Here is a 17,861-nt window from a genome sequence, read left to right on the forward strand (position 1 = left end):
CTGAGCTCCCCGATGGAGCTGGGTGGATTCCACAACAGTAGTAGAGATTAGCTACTAGCTAATCTCTGTAATCATCCCTGGCTGGGTGGGGTTGCCATCTGTTCTCCCTGGCCAGATGATTCTTCTAGCTAAATTCTGTTTAGGGGAGGCTGCAGGCTATGCTCTCTGGTGTAGCGGCACCACAGGCGGTGCTCTGTCATCAGTTAATGGCTTTGCTCCCTGGTCCAGCAGAGACGCTGGCTGTGCTCTGGGGTCAGGCAGGGTTACTGACTGGGTTCCAGGATCAGGTAGGGCTGCAGCATATACCACACAGCTGGACTGAACCATGAACTGAGGACCTCAGCCAGGCAGAAATGGTGAGTGTGCTCTCTGGCCTGAGGACTGCTGACATGACCTCACAGGTAAGAGGAGACGCTGACTGGTCACTGGGTTTGGGCTAGGTCTTTGACAATGTGGTTTCATTGTCAATATCCACTCACCCGTCACTGTGAGCCCCACTCCCTTCTTTGTTCCAGCTGCCTCCTAGTGGCCTAACTCTGTCAGTTCACCCTGGACAGAAATCAGCTTTAGGGGCAGGGCTTAGCAATGCTGGGGAAGCCAAGCTGCCTTGGTCTCTCTTTGGGCCTCTGGAGAAGTTGCAGGTAGCCTCATTTTTGGTGTAGTGCTGTGCAGACCTGGCGCAGGGATGATGTGGTCAGAGAGAGCCAGTTCCTCTTACCCTTATAATGTGGATTTTCTTGATTTTTGTGTTCTAAGGTGGGATGTTACAACTTCACTCGGAGGTTCTGGGATTTTCACAGAGGAGTCTTGTCTGGATAGTTGCTCATTTGTATTTCTGTGAGGAGGATTTGATTCAGGAGCCTCCTGTCCCACCAGCTTGCTTACTTCAGCAGCAGGTGTGCATTTTAGGGCTATCATGATGGTTGCGCTCTAGAGACGGAATCCGAGTGGGTCCATCAGAGTGACGGTGGAGCTGGAGAGAATGGAAGAGCTTTGAGTACAGAGACTATTTGGAACAGTTGTAAATAAGGCATACAAGACAGATCACAGTACTGCTCAGTTTACCTTGGATGCTCTCCTGTCCAGCTCCTCTCAGGGGCTAACTCCTATTTATTGCTGAAATCTCTGCTTGATTGTAACTTCCAAAGTGAGTGTCCTTAAACACCCTGGACTACTGTTGATCCCTTTATTTAAGCATCTATTCATTTAATTCTTTAATTAGATGTTTATTGAGCATGTGTCATGTTCTAGAAACCGTCTCGGGGCTGGTAATACGGTATTGTATACTACAGGCAGTTCCGGCCATCATAGGAGCTTACATTCAAGTGGTCTATAGTAACGAGCAAACCCAGATGTTGTTCTTATCCTTGCTGTGCTTTCTGTTGAATGAGACATGTAGGGAATCACAGGGCTGCTGCTGAGGGTTCTGGAAAGATCAGAAACCACAAATTTGCTGTTAACCTGCACGGTTGTGTGATTTTCTTCAGTATTGCTCATCAGCCTGGTTTCTTTTTTGTTTTGTTTTGTTTTGTTTTTTAGGGCCACATCTGAGGCATATGGAGGTTCCCAGGATAGGAGTTGAATTGGTGCTACAGCTGCTGGCCTACACCACAGCTCAGGGCAACGCTGGATCCTTAACCCACTGAGCAAGGCCAGGGATCGAACCTGCAACTTCATGGTTCCCTCATGGGTCTGTGAGGAGGACTTGATTCAGGAGCCTCCTATTCTGCCAGCTTGTTTACTTCAACAGCAGATGTGCATTTTAGGGCTATCACATTGGTTACACTGTAGAGACGGAATCTGAGCCGGTCCATAGGAACGATGGTGGGGCTGGAGAGAATGGAAGAGCTTTGAGTGCAGAGAATATTTGGATTCGTTTCCGCTGTGCCACAGCGGGAACTCCAGCCTGGTTTCTTTTTGTGGCAAAGGCAAACACTTAAAGGATTTGGGATTGGACTTTTTTACGCATATGGGCGCAGAAAATAATTGTGTGTTTGGCTTTGACAGGGTTGACATAAGAGTAGTTGAAGTGATGAATCATAGAGTTGAGGCTAATACACAAAAGTAAAGAAGAGTCTGATTGATATATGGAATGTATTAGAGTCCACAGAGTGTGGGTCTTGAATTCAAGGAGAAGGTGTTTTGTCATAAGAAAATGCGGGAGCTGAAAATGTGTGTGGGTGTGATCAGAGAAGGTAGAGTTAGGCAGAATGGATTCCATTCACCTTACCCTGCTGATGCATTCGACCCTGGAAAAGTCATTTCATACCTCTGAACCTCAGTTCCCTCATTTTAAGAATCCTGGCAATGACACGAAGTCCAAAGTGTTACGAGTTTCAAGTGTGATGCCACCTGACCTTATTTGATTCCCTCCCATTCTCCTGCCCCTATTGTTAGAGTCCTATAAGATTATTGTTCCGTGAAACAAAATAAGGAATAAAGAAATTGTCCTGGAAAAGGTAAGTTAAGGGGCTGGATGATAGATCTTGGAGGGAGGACTCAGCAGCAAGGTCAATTTCATCTCATTGTATGACTCCAGGGTGATTTCAGTGATCGTGATAGGCCAGTGTGGAACATACAAGGAGCTCTTCAGGGTCCCTCTAATAACCTCTATGACTGGGCAGACAGATTTCAAACTCCTTGTACCTGTGACTTATCTCTCTTCGTTCTACTCATGGGCCCTTATCCCAGGTACAGCATGGTCTGCAACCACTCATGTCCATATTCTTCTGCCACGGTCCAGAGAGTAATGCCTTAGGAGAGCCTCCTTCAAAACCCTCCAGAGAGGACACTGCAGCATGCTTTATGCATGTTACTGAGAATATGCACAGATACTTATGAGATGGGACAAAGTGCCTGCTCTTGTAACTCCCCAGAGGTGAAAACCGTGTGTAAAAAAGTATGAGAAACAAGATAGGTTCATTTATAAAACTAGGTAGTAGCAGCATAAAGAGTGGAATAAATGTAACAGTTTTATTTGTTTGGGGACAATGAATTTGCCAAACCTAGTTTTTGCATTGTAATAGCAAATATAAGGAAAAAATAATATTTTAGTATAACACATATTGGCACTTGGTGTAATCTCAAACCAGTTGGTGTTCTGATTACCAAGCCACACACTTACTTGTACATTTAGACTCTTGAGTTAACTTTGGTACAAAAAATGTCTTCTCTTGTCGAATACTTGGGTTTATCCAACAGAAATTGTTGTGCTTGCTTTCTTGGTGATTATTATTTGTGAAACAATAAGAGAGTATTTTTGGTGCCTTTGCCCTTCTGCAGTAGATATTTGATACTTTCTTTGCACTGCCCAGCAACTTTCAATTCCCTCTCTGTTTTCAGAATTCTAAACCTGTGGCAGGCAGGACTAACTTATATATATATATATACACACACACTATGGAAGAGAAAAGTTAGTATATATTATATATATACTTTATATATATATAAAGTTAGTATATATATACACACACACACATGATATATATGTGTACATATATATATATATATATATATACTTCCCTTCCATAGTATATATATATATATCCCCTGGGAAGCAATTTCTGTCATCCCAGTCCCCTTGCATCTAAGTGCGTTTATGTGATTTGTTCTTACCCATCCAATGTGAGGTGAAATGATGGGTGTCACTTGTGGGAACGGGCTTTTAAGAATGAGATATGACTTCCTTGTGGTTCCACACATTTGCAACAACAATCTGGATCTCACTGATCTGATTATGAGAAACACAAAGCACGTGTATGAAGTTGTTAAATGATCAAAGTTAAGGTCTCCTTGTAGTGGGGTATGTGGGTCCAGGTACAAAAGCGCACTGATACACATATAATGGTAGCCTCTACCAGTGAGATTCTAGCAATGCCTTTCTGCAGTGTAGCTAATATGAACCCAGTCCCTGTGCTGCTACCCATCTTGTTAGGATAGCTCAGCAGAGACTGGTGCTTGGAAAGAGAATGGCATAATGCATCTTGCAGGAACAGGATGCTTTATTATAACCTGCACCACATAAGGGAGCACATGAATGTCCCAGAGCACCCTCTAGAGGAGTCACAGGATGTTTTATAGGTTTACCTTTTTTTTCTTCCAGCATGAGTCCCTGCCTTCTTTTTATTGTAGATACTTTCCTAAGTGCTATGGGCAGTGTGTTTGGTCTTCACTTTCCTGATTGTATACTTCTAGATTAGCGTAGCTTAACTTTACATAACATAACATAGGGCTTTGCTATTTTAACAACAAAACATATAAAACTATATAAAAAATCTGGTCGTGGAGTACATGACTGGTGGCAGGGATGCTGGGGAAGAGAGTTAGGCAAGAACAGTTGGGAAGTGATGAAGGATGAATCGGAGAGGAGAAAGTGAAGATGGAGAGGGGGCATGTGTGTGGAGAGTGTGGTGGTGGCCAAGAGGAGGAGAAGCTGAGGATGAAACGCCTAGGTATCTGGTTCTGTCCCTAGGGAGTATGATTGGGACACGACCCACCCCGATTATGTCATGCGCTCTGAAATTATAGGGTGAGTCTCTCCTAAAAGGACAAAGGGGATTTTTTGTTGTTGTTGTTGTCTTTTTGCCATTTCTTGGGCCGCTCCCATGGCATATGGAGCTTCCCAGGCTAGGGGTCGAATCGGAGCTGTAGCCACCGGCCTACACCAGAGCCACAGCAATGTGGGATCCGAGCCGTGTCTGCAACCTACACCACAGCTCACGGCAACGCCGGATCGTTAACCCACTGGGCAAGGCCAGGGATCGAACCCACAACCTCATGGTTCCTAGTTGGATTCATTAACCACTGTGCCACGACGGGAATTCCGACAAAGGGGAATTGGGGCTAAGCTGAACCCATAGCTTAGAGTACAAAGATCTGAGTGGACATCTAACACAACATCTGCATGTTACGGACAGTAAGAGTGAAGATGAAGAAAGACAAGGGAATTATCAAAGGGTTACCTGGCAAGTTAGTGAACTTGAAGTTTTGTGGATTCACAGACCAAGAATCTGGTTCCCTTATCCCTGAAACCCATCTCATCCCCATCTCCTGAAGACACTAAGGTTAAAAATTGGTTGTATGGACTTCTATAAATTTTTAAGGGCTTTTAGAAACAAACAGTGTATTTAAAGATTATTATTTTAATTGAGAAGTAATTGGCATGATGTAAGTTTAAGGTATTACGATGTCTTGATGTGATGTGTTTATTTAGTGAAATATGCTTGCCTGCCACTGTAGCATAAGCAAAGATCTCTATCATGTCACACAGTTTTCATTTCTTTTTCATGGTAAGAACATTTAATCCAGTCTCTTAGCAATTTTGAATTATATAAAATAGTATTGTTTATACTCACTACGCTGTGCTTTCGATCTCTGGGACTTATTTCTCTACTGGTTGCAATCTTGTAGTCTTAAACATTTCTCTAATTTTCTACACATTTTGAAGCTTGTTTTTCTGGACACGTCTACTATTCCAGTGGAAAGGGACTATTCTAGTTATATGGAGCTCCGTTTTCTTTCTAAGACAATGAAGCTGAGGATTCCTCCAAAGAAATCCTCCTTGACAGGGTCATGTTATAGTCTCCTGAGAAGTCTAGAATTTTTTTTTTTTTTTGTCTTTTTGCCATTTCTTGGGCCACTCCCGCAGCATATGGGAGGTTCCCTGGCTAGGGGTCGAACCGGAGCTGTAGCTGCCGGCCTACGTCAGAGCCACAGCAACACGGGATCCGAGCCGCGTCTGTGACCTACACCACAGCTCATGGCAACGCCGGATCCTTAACCCACTGAGCAAGGCCAGGGATCGAACCCACAACCTCATGGTTCCTAGTCGGATTCGTTAGCCACTGCGCCACAACGGGAACTCCCAGAAGTCTAGAATTCTTTGGCCGTATGCTTATAATTATGGTTAAAGAATTAAAAACTATTTGCAACCTCTGTGCATTTGTATGTGGATTGTCAATTGTGAACTTATTTTAACATAATCTGGCTAGGCTATTTAATTGAAGTACCCTGAATTTGTAATCTTTAAATCTTTTCTTTTGGGCTGGCCAGATTCCCTAGCGTACTCTGATGGCTAGTGTCACTCTACAAGCTGATCAGGGGAGAATGTGTTAAGCCTCAGCACCCATTCTGCACATTTCCTTCCCTCCTTCCTTTCTCCCTCCCTCCCTCCCTCTCTCTCTCTCTCTCTGTCTTTCTTTCTTTCCTTCCTTCCTTCCTTCCTTCCTTTCTTTCTTTCTTTCTTTCTTTCTTTCTTTCTTTCTTTCTTTCTTTCTTTCTTTCTTTCTTTCTTTCCTTCTTTCTTTCCTTCCTTCCTTCCTTCCTTCCTTCCTTCCTTCTTTCTTTCTTTCTTTCTTTCTTTCTTTCTTTCTTTCTTTCTTTCTTTCTTTCTTTCTTTCTTCCTTTCTTTCTCCTTCCTTCCTTCTTTCTCCTTCCTTCCTTCCGTCTTTCTGTCTTTTGTCTTTTTAGGGCCACACCTGAGGCCTATGGAGCTTCTCAGGCTAGGGGTCTAATCGGAGCTGTAGCTGCTGGCCTACGCCACAGCCACAGCAACGCCAGATCTGAGCCGTGTCTGTGACCTACACCACAGCTCATGGCAATGCCGGATCCTTAACCCACTGAACGAGGCCAGGGATCGAACCCACACCTCATGGTTCCTAGTTGGATTTGTTTCTACTGCACAACAATGGGAACTCCTGGACAAAGGATCTGAATAGCTACTTCACTAAAGAAGAATTACAGTGGTAAATAAAACAGGGAAATAATTTCATTATCATTTTTCACTTGGGAAATGCAAATTACAACCATAATGAGATACTATCACCTGCCTACTGAAATGTCTAAAATGAAAAAGATTAATCATACCAGGATATAGAGCCACCAAAAATCTCATACACTATTGGTGACATCTACAATGGCATAGCCACTTTGGAAAAAGAGTTTGGCAGTTTTTTAACAATTAAACAATCTCTTGGGAATTACCTGGTGGCCTAGCGAGTTAGGGATTCCAGCGTTGTCATTGCTGTGGCTTGGGTCACTGCTGTGGTGGAATTTCGACCCCTGGCGTGGAAACTTCCACACGCTTCAGGTGTGGCCCAAAAAAACCCTCACTTAAGCAAACTCTTATCATTTGCCCCGGCCAATCTATTCCTGATTATTTACCCAAGAAAAAGAAAGGCCTAAATACCTGAATGTGTATCGCAGCTCAATTTATAATAATAAAAAACTGGGTGGGGGAAAAACTGTAATTGTAATGTATACATGTAAGGATAACCTGACCCCCTTGCTGTACAGTGGGAAAATTAAAAAAAAATAATAATAAAAAACTGTAAACAACCCTAACAGCCATCAACAGGTGAATGGAGAAATAAATTTACTACTTAGTAATAAAAAGGAACCAATTATCGATATATGCCCAATGTGAGTCTAAAAATAATTATAGGAGTTCCTGTCATGGCGCAGTGGTTAACAAATCTGACTAGGAACTATGAGGTTGTGGGTTCTGTCCCTGGTCTTGCTCAGTGGGTTAAGGATCTGGTGTTGCTGTGGCTGTGGTGTAGGCCGGTGGCTACAGCTCTGATTAAATCCCTAGCCTGGGAACCTCCAAATGCTGCGGGTGTGGCCCTAGAAAAGGCAAAAAGACAAAAAAAAAAATAAAATACATAAAAATACATAAAAATAATTATAATGAGTTAGAGAAAATATACTAAAAAAGAAAATATACTGTACTGTTCTATTTAAATAAAATTCTAGAAAATGCAAACTAATCTATAAGGAGAGAAAGAATGTTGGTGGTTGGCTGGATGGAGGATAAGGAAGGTCGGGAGAGGAATTATGAAGCCGCGGGGGGAAAGTTTTCAGTGGTGGGTATGTTCATTACCTCCATGGTGACAATGGTTTCACAGATGTATACGTATGACATACATATAAATTTGTGCACTTTATTTATTTAGTCTTTTTAGGGTTGCACCCGTGTCATATGGAGGTTCCCAGCCTAGGGTTTGAATCGGAGCTGTAGCTGCCGGCCTACACCACAGCCACAGCAACATGGGATCCGAGCTGTGTCTGTGACCTACACCACAGCTCACGCTACGCTGGATCCTTAACCCACTGAGCAAGGCCAGGGATTGAACCTCATGGATGCTAGTCAGGTTCGTTAACCACTGAGCTACAATGGGAACTCCCAATTTGTGCATCTTAAATAAGTGCAGTTTATTGTATGTCAGTTATACTTTAACAAAGTTCTTTTTTTTTTTTTTTAAGAATCAGACCACTACCATTATCAGAAGCAATAAGAAACAGAATTTAGTGCATTAAGATTTTCCTGAGAGGCGTCTTCAATGTCTTTTTTCTTTTTTCTTTTTTTTTGTCTTTTTGCCATTTCTTTGGGCCGCTCCCACGGCACATGGAGGTTCGCAGGCTAGGGGTTGAATCGGAGCTGTAGCCACCGGCCTACGCCAGAGCCACAGCAACGCAGGATCCGAGCTGGGTCTGCAACCTACACCACAGCTCAGGGCAACGCCGGATCGTTAACCCACTGAGCAAGGGCAGGGACTGAACCCGCAACCTCGTGGTTCCTAGTCGGATTTGTTAACCACTGCACCACTACGGGAACTCCTCTTTTTTCTAAAATACTTTATTGTGCAATCAAGTCAGCTTTCTCCTTTAATTTTGTTTCCAAAATTTTGTTTTGTTTATTATTTTTTCCTTAACCAACCTTTTTAGAGTATATTCTTTTTATTGTTGTTAATTTTAAGCTGCTTTGTTTATTTGACCTCAGATGTGTATTTCTTATCTTCAAGTAAATTGTCTCTAACACAGCATGTGGTACATATATAGTGCCCAGTAAATATTCTGTTATATATAAAACACTTCTAGAACTATGATAGATAAGATTTCAGTAAAAGAATAGCATTTTAATTTCATTTAAATATTTTATTTTTTGCTTCTTAAGGCTGCACCTGCAGCATATGGAAACTCCCAGGCTCGGGGTCAAATGGGAGCTGTAGCTGCCGGCCTATGCCACAGCCACCTCAATGCAGGCTCTGAGCTGCATCTTTGACCTACACCACAGCTCACGGCAACACCAGATCCTTAACCCACTGAGTGAGGCCTGGGATGGAACTGGCACCTTCATGGATACTAATCAGGTTCCTTACTACTGAACCACAGTGGGAACTCCAAAGAATAACCTTTTTAATAAACAATGGCCCAATATTTCAAAAAGCGTTTTGCTGTTTGTCATATTTTCTCCCCCTCTTTTCTTTTTTGGAGTAGGCCCCATTATTTTTTGCTGAAATAGTTCAAAGTAAATGACAAACATCATGGTATTCCCATTCTATACATCCTAGTAAATATTTTTGAAAAGTAACAGTTATTTTCTAACATAGCCAACATGATATAATTTACACTTAGCAAAATTAATAATATTTCCTTAATATCAAACACATTCATTACTCAGTCCATTTTCAAGTATCTCCAACTGCTTTTTTTTTTACATCTGATTTGTTCAAACTAAAAGTCACTCCAGGATGAAGTGACTTTGAACCTTTCTCTCGCTCTTTTTTAGTCTTTTTAGGGCCATACCCATGGCATATGGAAATTCCCAGACTAGGGGTCAAATCAGAGCTCCAGCCACTGGCCCACACCTCAGCCACAGCAATGCCAGATCTGAGCCAAGCCCATGACCCACATCACAACTCATGGCAACTCTGGATCCTTAACCCACTGAGCGAGGCCAGGGATCGAACCCACAGCCTCATGGATACTAACTGGATTCTTAATCTGCTGAGCCACAATGGGAATATAGCATTTGCTTGACACAGATGTGATAAGGAGTGTGATTGGGACAACTTGCCTCTCCATTGAAGTGATTTTTAATTTTGGAAGATATTGGTACATACATTTTCTGAGAGTTGCCCTCATAGGGTAAAAACTATAATAGTCTCTAATTCCTTTTGAATTTTAAGTTTCCCTTGATAGTAGAGAATTCTTTTCTTAATATTTTGAAGTCTCTAGAGGCACATGAACCATGCAGAACAATTACAGACATGTATTGTTCATCATTTCCTGGAAACTATCTTGAAGTTTTGGAATTTAGAAAGTTTGGACAGCTAGTAAGATTGGTTTTGTCCACTAGGTGGTACTTGAAATCCAGAATAAATCAATTTGATGCTTGAGTGGAAGATAATGAAAACCAGGGCTCAGGCATTCAAGGGGCTTATGATTGAAGAAAAGAGGTAAGATGCATGGCTACAACGGGTTTTTTAAGGGTTGTAGGGATATCAAATGGAGTATTTCCACTGGGAAAAATATGCCTAATATCTACTATTGCCCCTTGGTCTGATATGATGGAATAGATTAAGAACACAATTTTGATTAACTTGAAACTTTATTCATAGTTTTCTAGGTATATCAATTTTATTGCTCCAACCATTTTACCATTACCTGTAACTGTTATTTTATACTTAAAATAATCAGCCGTAACTCTAGATGAGGTAAGTATTACTATTATTATTATTACTTAAGCTTTTTTTTTTTTGGTCTTTTTGCCTTTTCTAGGGCCACTTCCTGCCGCATACGGAGGTTCCCAGGCTAGGGGTCTAATCAGAGCTGTAGCCACCAGCCTACTCCAGAGCCACAGCAATGCAGGATCCGAGCCGCATCTTCGACCTACACACTGGATCCTTAACCCACTGAGCAAGGCCAGGGATCAAACCCTCAACCTCATGGTTCCTAGTCAGGTTTGTTAACCACTGTGCCACGATGGGAAATCCTTGTTTGCACCTTCTGATAGCATTTTGTTATGAAGATGTTACGCATTTTATACAGTCAAAACTATATCATTTATTTTCCTGTCACTTTATTGTTTTTAACAATTCAGATCTCAGGGTTAGCTTTATTTCTTTTAAAGCCATTTATTTTTTATCACTTATTTAAGTTCTTATCTGTGTGTGTGTGTGTGTGTGTGTTTAGGTCTGTACCTATGGCATATGGAGGTTCCCAGGCTAGGGGCCTAATCGGAGCTACAGCTGCTAGCCTACGCCACAGCCACAGCAATGCTAGATCTGAGCCGTGTCTGTGACCTACACCACAGCTCATGGCAATGCCAGATCCTTAACCCACTGAGCGAGGCCAGGGATCGAACCCGCAACCTCATGGTTCCTAGTCGGATTCGTTAACCATTGCGCCACGACGGGAACTCCAAGTTCTTCTCTTTTATATCGTTTATTTTCCTGAAACTATCTGGTGATACATATCATAAAAGTAGGTAAGTAAAAGAAGCTAATATGAGTTCCCTCTGCATTGGTGTGTGTCTGTTTTGCCAGCAGGCCCCCTTCTTGAATCAGAAGGATGTGTGTGTATGAGTGTGTGTGTCCTCAAGGAGTGTTGATTAGCAGGCTTTATTTCACGTACAGAGTACGTGAAAAGCAAGTAAGCTATTTGCTTTATCTTTCCTCTTACCTAGTTGTCAAAGTAAATTACGTTTGGAGCAGAATATTTGGAAGGTTAAATGCCAAAATCTTCACAGAGATGTGAGATTATGGATGGTTTCTCTTTTCTCCTTTTTCTTTACCTGCATGTCTAATTTTTTTTAGCATGAACTGTTAATTCAACTTTCATTCCTAAATAGAGAACAACAAAAGAATCTTGCCTGACTCCCCCAGTTTTTTTAAAACGGAATTAGTAATCCTATGTCTTGCCTGGATCAGCCCGTCCAACAGTTTGGAAAGATAACATCTTAAGTAGAAGTCAGAGAACATTTCTAAGAAATGAAACACTTTTAAAGTTAATTTATAAGTAAGATATTAAAAGCCATTTGTACTGCTCTGGGTCATGGTGGGAGGTGCAGTTATACATGTTGATGGGTAATTTTTTTTTTAACTGATCACGTTTGAAAAGCAACGTTTCATTATCCATTCCAGTCTACTAAAAGGGAAAATCTATTGCTTAGCCACAAAGGGCTTTGAAAATGAACAGGTTGGGGGCTTCTTGTGCCTAGCCAAGATGGCATAAAGGCTCTCTGATGGTAAAGAATTGACATCGATGGGAGTTCCCGTTGTGGCACAGTGGTTAACGAATCCGACTAGGAACCATGAGGTGGCGGGTTCGGTCCCTGCCCTTGCTCAGTGGGTTAACGATCCGGCGTTGCCGTGAGCTGTGGTGTAGGTTGCAGACGCGGCTCAGATCCCACGTTGCTGTGGCTCTGGCGCAGGCCGGTGGCTATGGCTCTGATTCGACCCTTAGCCTGGGAACCTCCATATGCCACAGGGGTGGCCCAAGAAATAGCAAAAAGACAAAAAAAAAAAAAAAAAAAAAAGAATTGACATCGATGAGCAGAAAAACAGACTTAGGAATCTGTTGAAGTAGGCAGGCAACATTACTTTCAGGAAATAGGAAGGTCATGTGTGGAGACCATAAATATGAATTCTTTCAACATAGGCTTTTTCTCTCAATTTAGGCAGTTCCCTGAGTCATGAGTAGGATATAAGGAGGTGGGTAAGGGGAAGGATGCCCGGCCAAGTGCATTACCAATAAATTTTGTGAACAAAGCAACATCTTGTATTTGAATGTTTTGTCTTCACTTGTTCAATGACTGACCCAAAGGAGGCAGCTGGAGAGGTTGGTTAGCACAACGACTAAGATCTTTTACTTTAAAGTTTATGCAGACCTGTGTTGATCCCAGCTCATTTTTTTTTTTGTTGTTGTTGTTGTTGTTATTTTAGGGCTGCACCCGCAGCATATGGAGGTTCCCAGGCTAGGGGCTGAATCAGAGCTGTTGCTACCAGCCTACACCACAGCCACAGCCACACCAGATCCGAGCCTCGTCTGTGACCTATACCACAGCTCACAGCAACACTGGATCCTTAACCCACTGAGCAAGGCCAAGGATCGAACCTGCAACCTCATGGTTCCTAGTCAGATTCATTTCCACTGGGCTATGACAGGAACTCCAATCCCAGCTCACTTCTTATTAGCTGCGTGACATTGGGCACATTACTAGTTCCCTAAACTGTAATTTTACCATTTAAAAAAAGACGTATTAATTCCATCTTCACAGTGTTCTTGTAAGGATAAAAGTAAGCAACACTTATAAAATGCATTTGTCCTTTAGCAGGCACACGTTAAGAGGTCATGGAGCTGAGACCAAGCGGATACTGCTGGGGCCAGCACAAATCTGGTGGGGCCGCTGCTCAATTCTCATTCCTTATCTTGACATATCAGCAACATTTGACACGCTTTTCTCCTTGACAAACGAATTCACTCTGCTTACTGGTAAACATAACAAGCTCTACACAATGCTCATGTCTAACTCTAATCTTAACCATATGTTGTCATCCCAGTTTAATCATCAAATATTTACATAGCCTTCACAAATTCTAAAATTGTTCCAGGTACTGGCACAGAAAGTTATTAGGATAGACCCCAATTACTATAAATTCAAGGTTCTGTTGTCCATTAAATGATAAAACAAGGGAAACTGCATTCTTCTTCTTCTTTTTATTTATATTTATATTTTATTTTATTTTATTTTCCCACTGTACAGCAAGGGGATCAAGTTATCCTTACATGTATATATTACATTTTCTTCTTCTTTTTAAATGGCCCTACCCACAGCCTATGGGAAGTTCCTGTCCCAGGGATTGAATCTGAAAGGCAGCTGTGACCTACGTTGCAACTGCAGCAATGCTGGATCCTTTAATCCACTGACCTGGGCTGGGGATTGAATCCATGCCTCTGCAGTGACCTGAGCTGCTGTAGTTGGATTCTTAACCCACTGCATCACAGCAGGAACCCTAAACAGCATTCTTTAGGAATGGGCTTTGTTAAATTTATTGCTTGGGGGTATTTCGTTTAGCAATAATTGGTTCAGTACTTTGAAATCGTCCCATAATTATATACTGAGACTAGAGCATGAGTTCTGTGCTGTGCATGAGGAACTTCAAACTGGACTAGATCAGTGACTTGCCTTTGGAGGGGTTCATGGACCATTGCAAATAATTGGAACATGAGAGGGTGGGATCATCAAGAAACATATGTACAAGATACAGCGGTGGCACAAAGAAAGGAGTTTGTAGCTCTATTTAATTGGGTCAGGGAAACTTTCAAGGCTGTGGAGATGACTGAATGCAGTTTTGAAGAAAAATTAGGAACTCAACAGGGCCAATTAGGTAGATGAGATAGAGGAGTATAATATACTTGTAAAGCCAGACTGAAATGTACAAATAAATAGGTTATGGAAATAACAGGTTGAGTGAGGGCACCCACACTATTTTAGCAGAAATATGAGCGGTTCCATTAAAAAACCCCAGGAGAGGTGAGTGGGGACCAGTTCACAATGAGTGGAATACTATGCTAAAGAGATTTGATTTTTTTGGGAAATATTTTAGTCATGGAATTGAGCTTTAGAGGATAAGTAAGACTTTATGGAAAATTCTGAAATAATATTGATTTATCTAGTCCAACCTAAAAGTATTTCCCCTCTTAGAGGATTTTCTGCAAGTTTCATACATTAAAAAATCATTATTGGGGAGTTCCCATCGTGGCGCAGTGGTTAACGAATCCGACTAGGAACCATGAGGTTGCGGGTTCGGTCCCTGCCCTTGCTCAGTGGGTTAACGATCCAGCGTTGCAGTGAGCTGTGGTGTAGGTTGCAGAGGCGGCTCGGATCCCGCGTTGCTGTGGCTCTGGCGTAGGCCGGTGGCTACGGCTCCGATTCGACCCCATATGCCGCAGGAGCGGCCCAAGAAATAGCAAAAAAAGACAAAAAAAAAAAAAAAATCATTATTGTAGGAGTTCCCATCGTGGCACAGCAGAAACGAATCCGACTAGGAACCATGAGGTTGCAGGTTTGATCCCTGGCCTCGCTCAGTGGGTTAAGGATCCCACTTAAGAGCTGGTGAGCTGTGGTGTAGGTTGCAGACGTGCCTCGGATCTGGCATTGCTGTGGCTGTGGCATAGGCCGGCAGCTGTAGCTCTGATTCGACCCCTAGCCTGGGAACCTCCATATGCCGTGGGTGTGGCCCTAGAAGAACAAAAGACAAAAAAAAAATTTTATTTTGTATGTTCGATGAATGATTCAATGAATCTTCCAAATGGGTTAGCTTTGTGAATGAAAGGTGGCGCTAGCTGGGTGGGAGATGGGAATAGTAGGAATCAACTAGGACTGTCCCACCCAAACCAGGACACAGGACCCACCAACTTTGACCCAAGTGGGCTGATGGTCCAGGTGCAGAAGTCATTGTTCCTGCTCTCTGGAGCTCACTTCCTGAGGAAGGAGGAGTGAGGGTGATGTGATGGAACATTCTGTGACTTTGAACTCCATATTTGGGAGTCAAAGTGGGGGTGGACTTGGATTTCCTGTCCTTCCGTGTGGGTTAAAATGAGAGCTCAGAACCCTGAAAGCATCCAAAGGTCTGAATTGTCTGGAAAGACTCCGTGTGACTGTGTGACACAGATCAGTGGAGAAAGAAATCCTGCTGCCTATTTGTCTTGGGAAATCTGTAACCATGAAGCTGTTTCTGGTTCTCATTATCCTGCTGTTTGAAGTATCCAAAGGTAATTTGTGCAAATGTACCATGAAATTCTAGGAAATGTTACTATTCACAGAAATGGGGGCAGAGTTTTCAAGATTACTGATATCTTGGTGTTCCCGTCATGGCTCAGTGGAAACAAATCTGACTAGGACCCATGAGGAGGCAGGTTCGATCCCTGGCCTCACTCAGAGGGTTAAGGATCTAGCGTTGCCGTGAGCTGTGGTATAGGTTGCAGACATGGCTCGGATCTGGTGTTGCTGTGGCTGTGGTGTGGGCTGGCAGCTACAACTCCGATTCGACCCCGAAAATTGACCCCCTGGGAATCTCCATATGCTGCATATGTGGCCCTAAAAAGACAAAAAAACAAAAACCAAAAACCAAAAACCCCAAAAGACATTGATATCTTGCCAGTATCACCAGAAGTACCCACTGTCCTGGGTGCTTGGCTTGAGTCTGTGTCTTAGAAGATAGCATCCAGGGAGGTAGGAAGTCAGGGCTATAATCTCCGAAGTCCTCTCCAAAGGTAGGAAAAAACCCATTATCCAGAATTATTTTTATAATTTTGAACATGGTTTTCACCCAGGAACCTGCCCATTTCTTTTTCCATTTAAAATCATTTTTATCTTCTCATTACTGTAAGGAGAACAGTACAAATGTTGGAGTCAGGTAGGTATGAGGTTAAACTATGTCTTTATCATGTAGGAAATGAGCTGATTATTTCCTTTGAAAATCAGTTTTTCTCCTCTGTCAAGTGAGCTTGATGATCTGGCGTTGCTGGGGCTGTGGTGTAGGCTGGCAGCTGTAGCTCCGATTCAACCCCTAGCCTGGGAACTTCCATATGCTGTGGGTGTGTCCCTGAAAAGACAAAAAAAAAAAAAAGGGGGGGGGTAGGGTGGAGACAGAGAGAGAGGGAGAGGGAACCAGGTTATGAACAAGTCAGAGGCCAAATGAGGGCTTAATGAGGGAAAGAGTTTTCAACAGTAATAAATGCTGAGACCCCTGAGGAGATTTCTGCTGCCCGTGTCAGTGAATGTGAAACCCAGTTCCACTGGGAACTTCAAAGTTCTGTGATGTTCTTTAAAGCGTTAATTTGGCTCTGGATTGTGCCCTTGTGACAAGTTGGTACTGACTGGGAGCCCTGGACGAGGGTAGAGCTGATGGAGGGCTGACTTTGGCCACTGGCGAGGACCCTGGGGTTTGGGATGTCAAATTTGGGATAATTTTCAAGGAGGAGGTGTTCGTGTTTTCTCTTATTAGCACAAGGTTTACCTGGGGACCCCAGGGTGGTGGCATAGTTTGTGGGCCACCACATTACTCCTCTGCTCTGCCTCGGGAACTAATCTGGTTCATTGCTGTTTCCTGTGCACAGGGGCAGCCCGACCCAGAAAATGTTTTGGTAACATAAAAGGCTACTGCAGGAAGAAATGCAGAATGGGGGAAATATATGAAATAGCATGTACGAATGGAAAATTATGTTGTGTTAATGAAGAGGAAAACAAAGCCTACCAAGAAGTCGCAAAGCCACCTCAACCTTCAACGAAGCCTGATTTGAAGTTGGACTATGTTATATTACCCACTGTCACAGTGAACACAATTCCGCTCTAAATCAAGTGCTGGTTCCACTGGTCTCCACGCCTCTTAAATCAGAAGTGCCACCTAATCCAACAGCCAAGGGCAAGAGATTTATCTATTCTCTTGTGAACTTGAGTCTCCATGTAATAAAGTCATATGCTTTTTCCCTTGATGTATTTGTTAATGTATTCACTCATTTTTTGAACACTTCAAACATGACTGAGTATTTTTCAAGTTCCAGGCATTATACTAGCAACATTGGAGATACAGAGATGAAGTGAACATGTTACTAGAAGTGGAAGTTAGCTTCCTCCATTTTTCATGGGAGATATTGTTTCCTAGTATTTCAGGTAGTACTCCTCTTTTTAATGAAGTTTCTTAGGTCTAAGCAGACCTGAATGTCCCAACTTTGTGTGTGTGTGGATGAACGCAGAGGGTTTTGCTAACAACCAAAAGAATTCATTAGACGAAGGCAAGACATTTAAAAAATTTCATCACCGTTATTGGGGCAGGTCTCATGGGCAATGATGACAGCTAGTGATAATTCTAATACAGCAGTTGAAATTCATTTAATGTGCATGGCCCATCTTCTTTTTTAGCAGCAATTTGAACCCCCTGTTGATAGGATTATGCAAATATTGCTCTTAGGATCTGTGAAAGTATTGCATTGTCTCTTTGTTTCAATAGTGCGAAATTTATAAAATTATCTATTCAGATGAATAAGGTCTGGGGATCTAGTGTAAAATATGGTTG

The 17,861-nt window shown here is 42.5% G+C and overlaps 1 protein-coding gene across 2 annotated transcripts; it reads left to right on the plus strand.

Annotated features, from left to right (window-relative positions):
- Positions 1-267: 267 nt before the first annotated feature.
- On the plus strand, positions 268-17,280 carry DEFB128 (defensin beta 128). Of its 2 annotated transcripts, none has more exons than XR_002340065.2 (2): positions 268-401; positions 16,906-17,006. XR_002340065.2 is itself a non-coding variant. In XM_013983202.3 (2 exons), exons 1-2 carry the CDS (start codon positions 15,510-15,512, stop codon positions 17,139-17,141), a joined length of 285 nt encoding a protein of 94 aa, XP_013838656.1. In that variant the 5' UTR covers positions 15,421-15,509; the 3' UTR covers positions 17,142-17,280. The 2 variants fall into 2 exon arrangements, 1 of the variants encoding a protein (XP_013838656.1); XM_013983202.3 differs by lacking the exon at positions 268-401 and adding an exon at positions 15,421-15,558 and having other exon boundaries at positions 16,906-17,280.
- The last annotated feature ends 581 nt before the right edge of the window (positions 17,281-17,861 follow it).

Source organism: Sus scrofa, chromosome 17 (assembly GCF_054392235.1).
Source record: "Sus scrofa isolate SSC_HxYL_T2T_F1_AM1 chromosome 17, Sscrofa_HxYL_maternal_Yorkshire_Landrace_v2.0, whole genome shotgun sequence".
In the NCBI taxonomy this organism is placed as follows: domain Eukaryota; kingdom Metazoa; phylum Chordata; class Mammalia; order Artiodactyla; family Suidae; genus Sus; species Sus scrofa.

Coding starts and splice junctions, on each gene's coding strand:
- DEFB128 (XM_013983202.3), top strand. CDS start 15,510: ATGAAGCTGTTTCTGGTTCTCATTATCCTGCTGTTTGAAGTATCCAAA. Junction 15,559..16,905: donor GCTGTTTGAAGTATCCAAAG/GTAATTTGTGCA, acceptor TCCTGTGCACAG/GGGCAGCCCGACCCAGAAAA.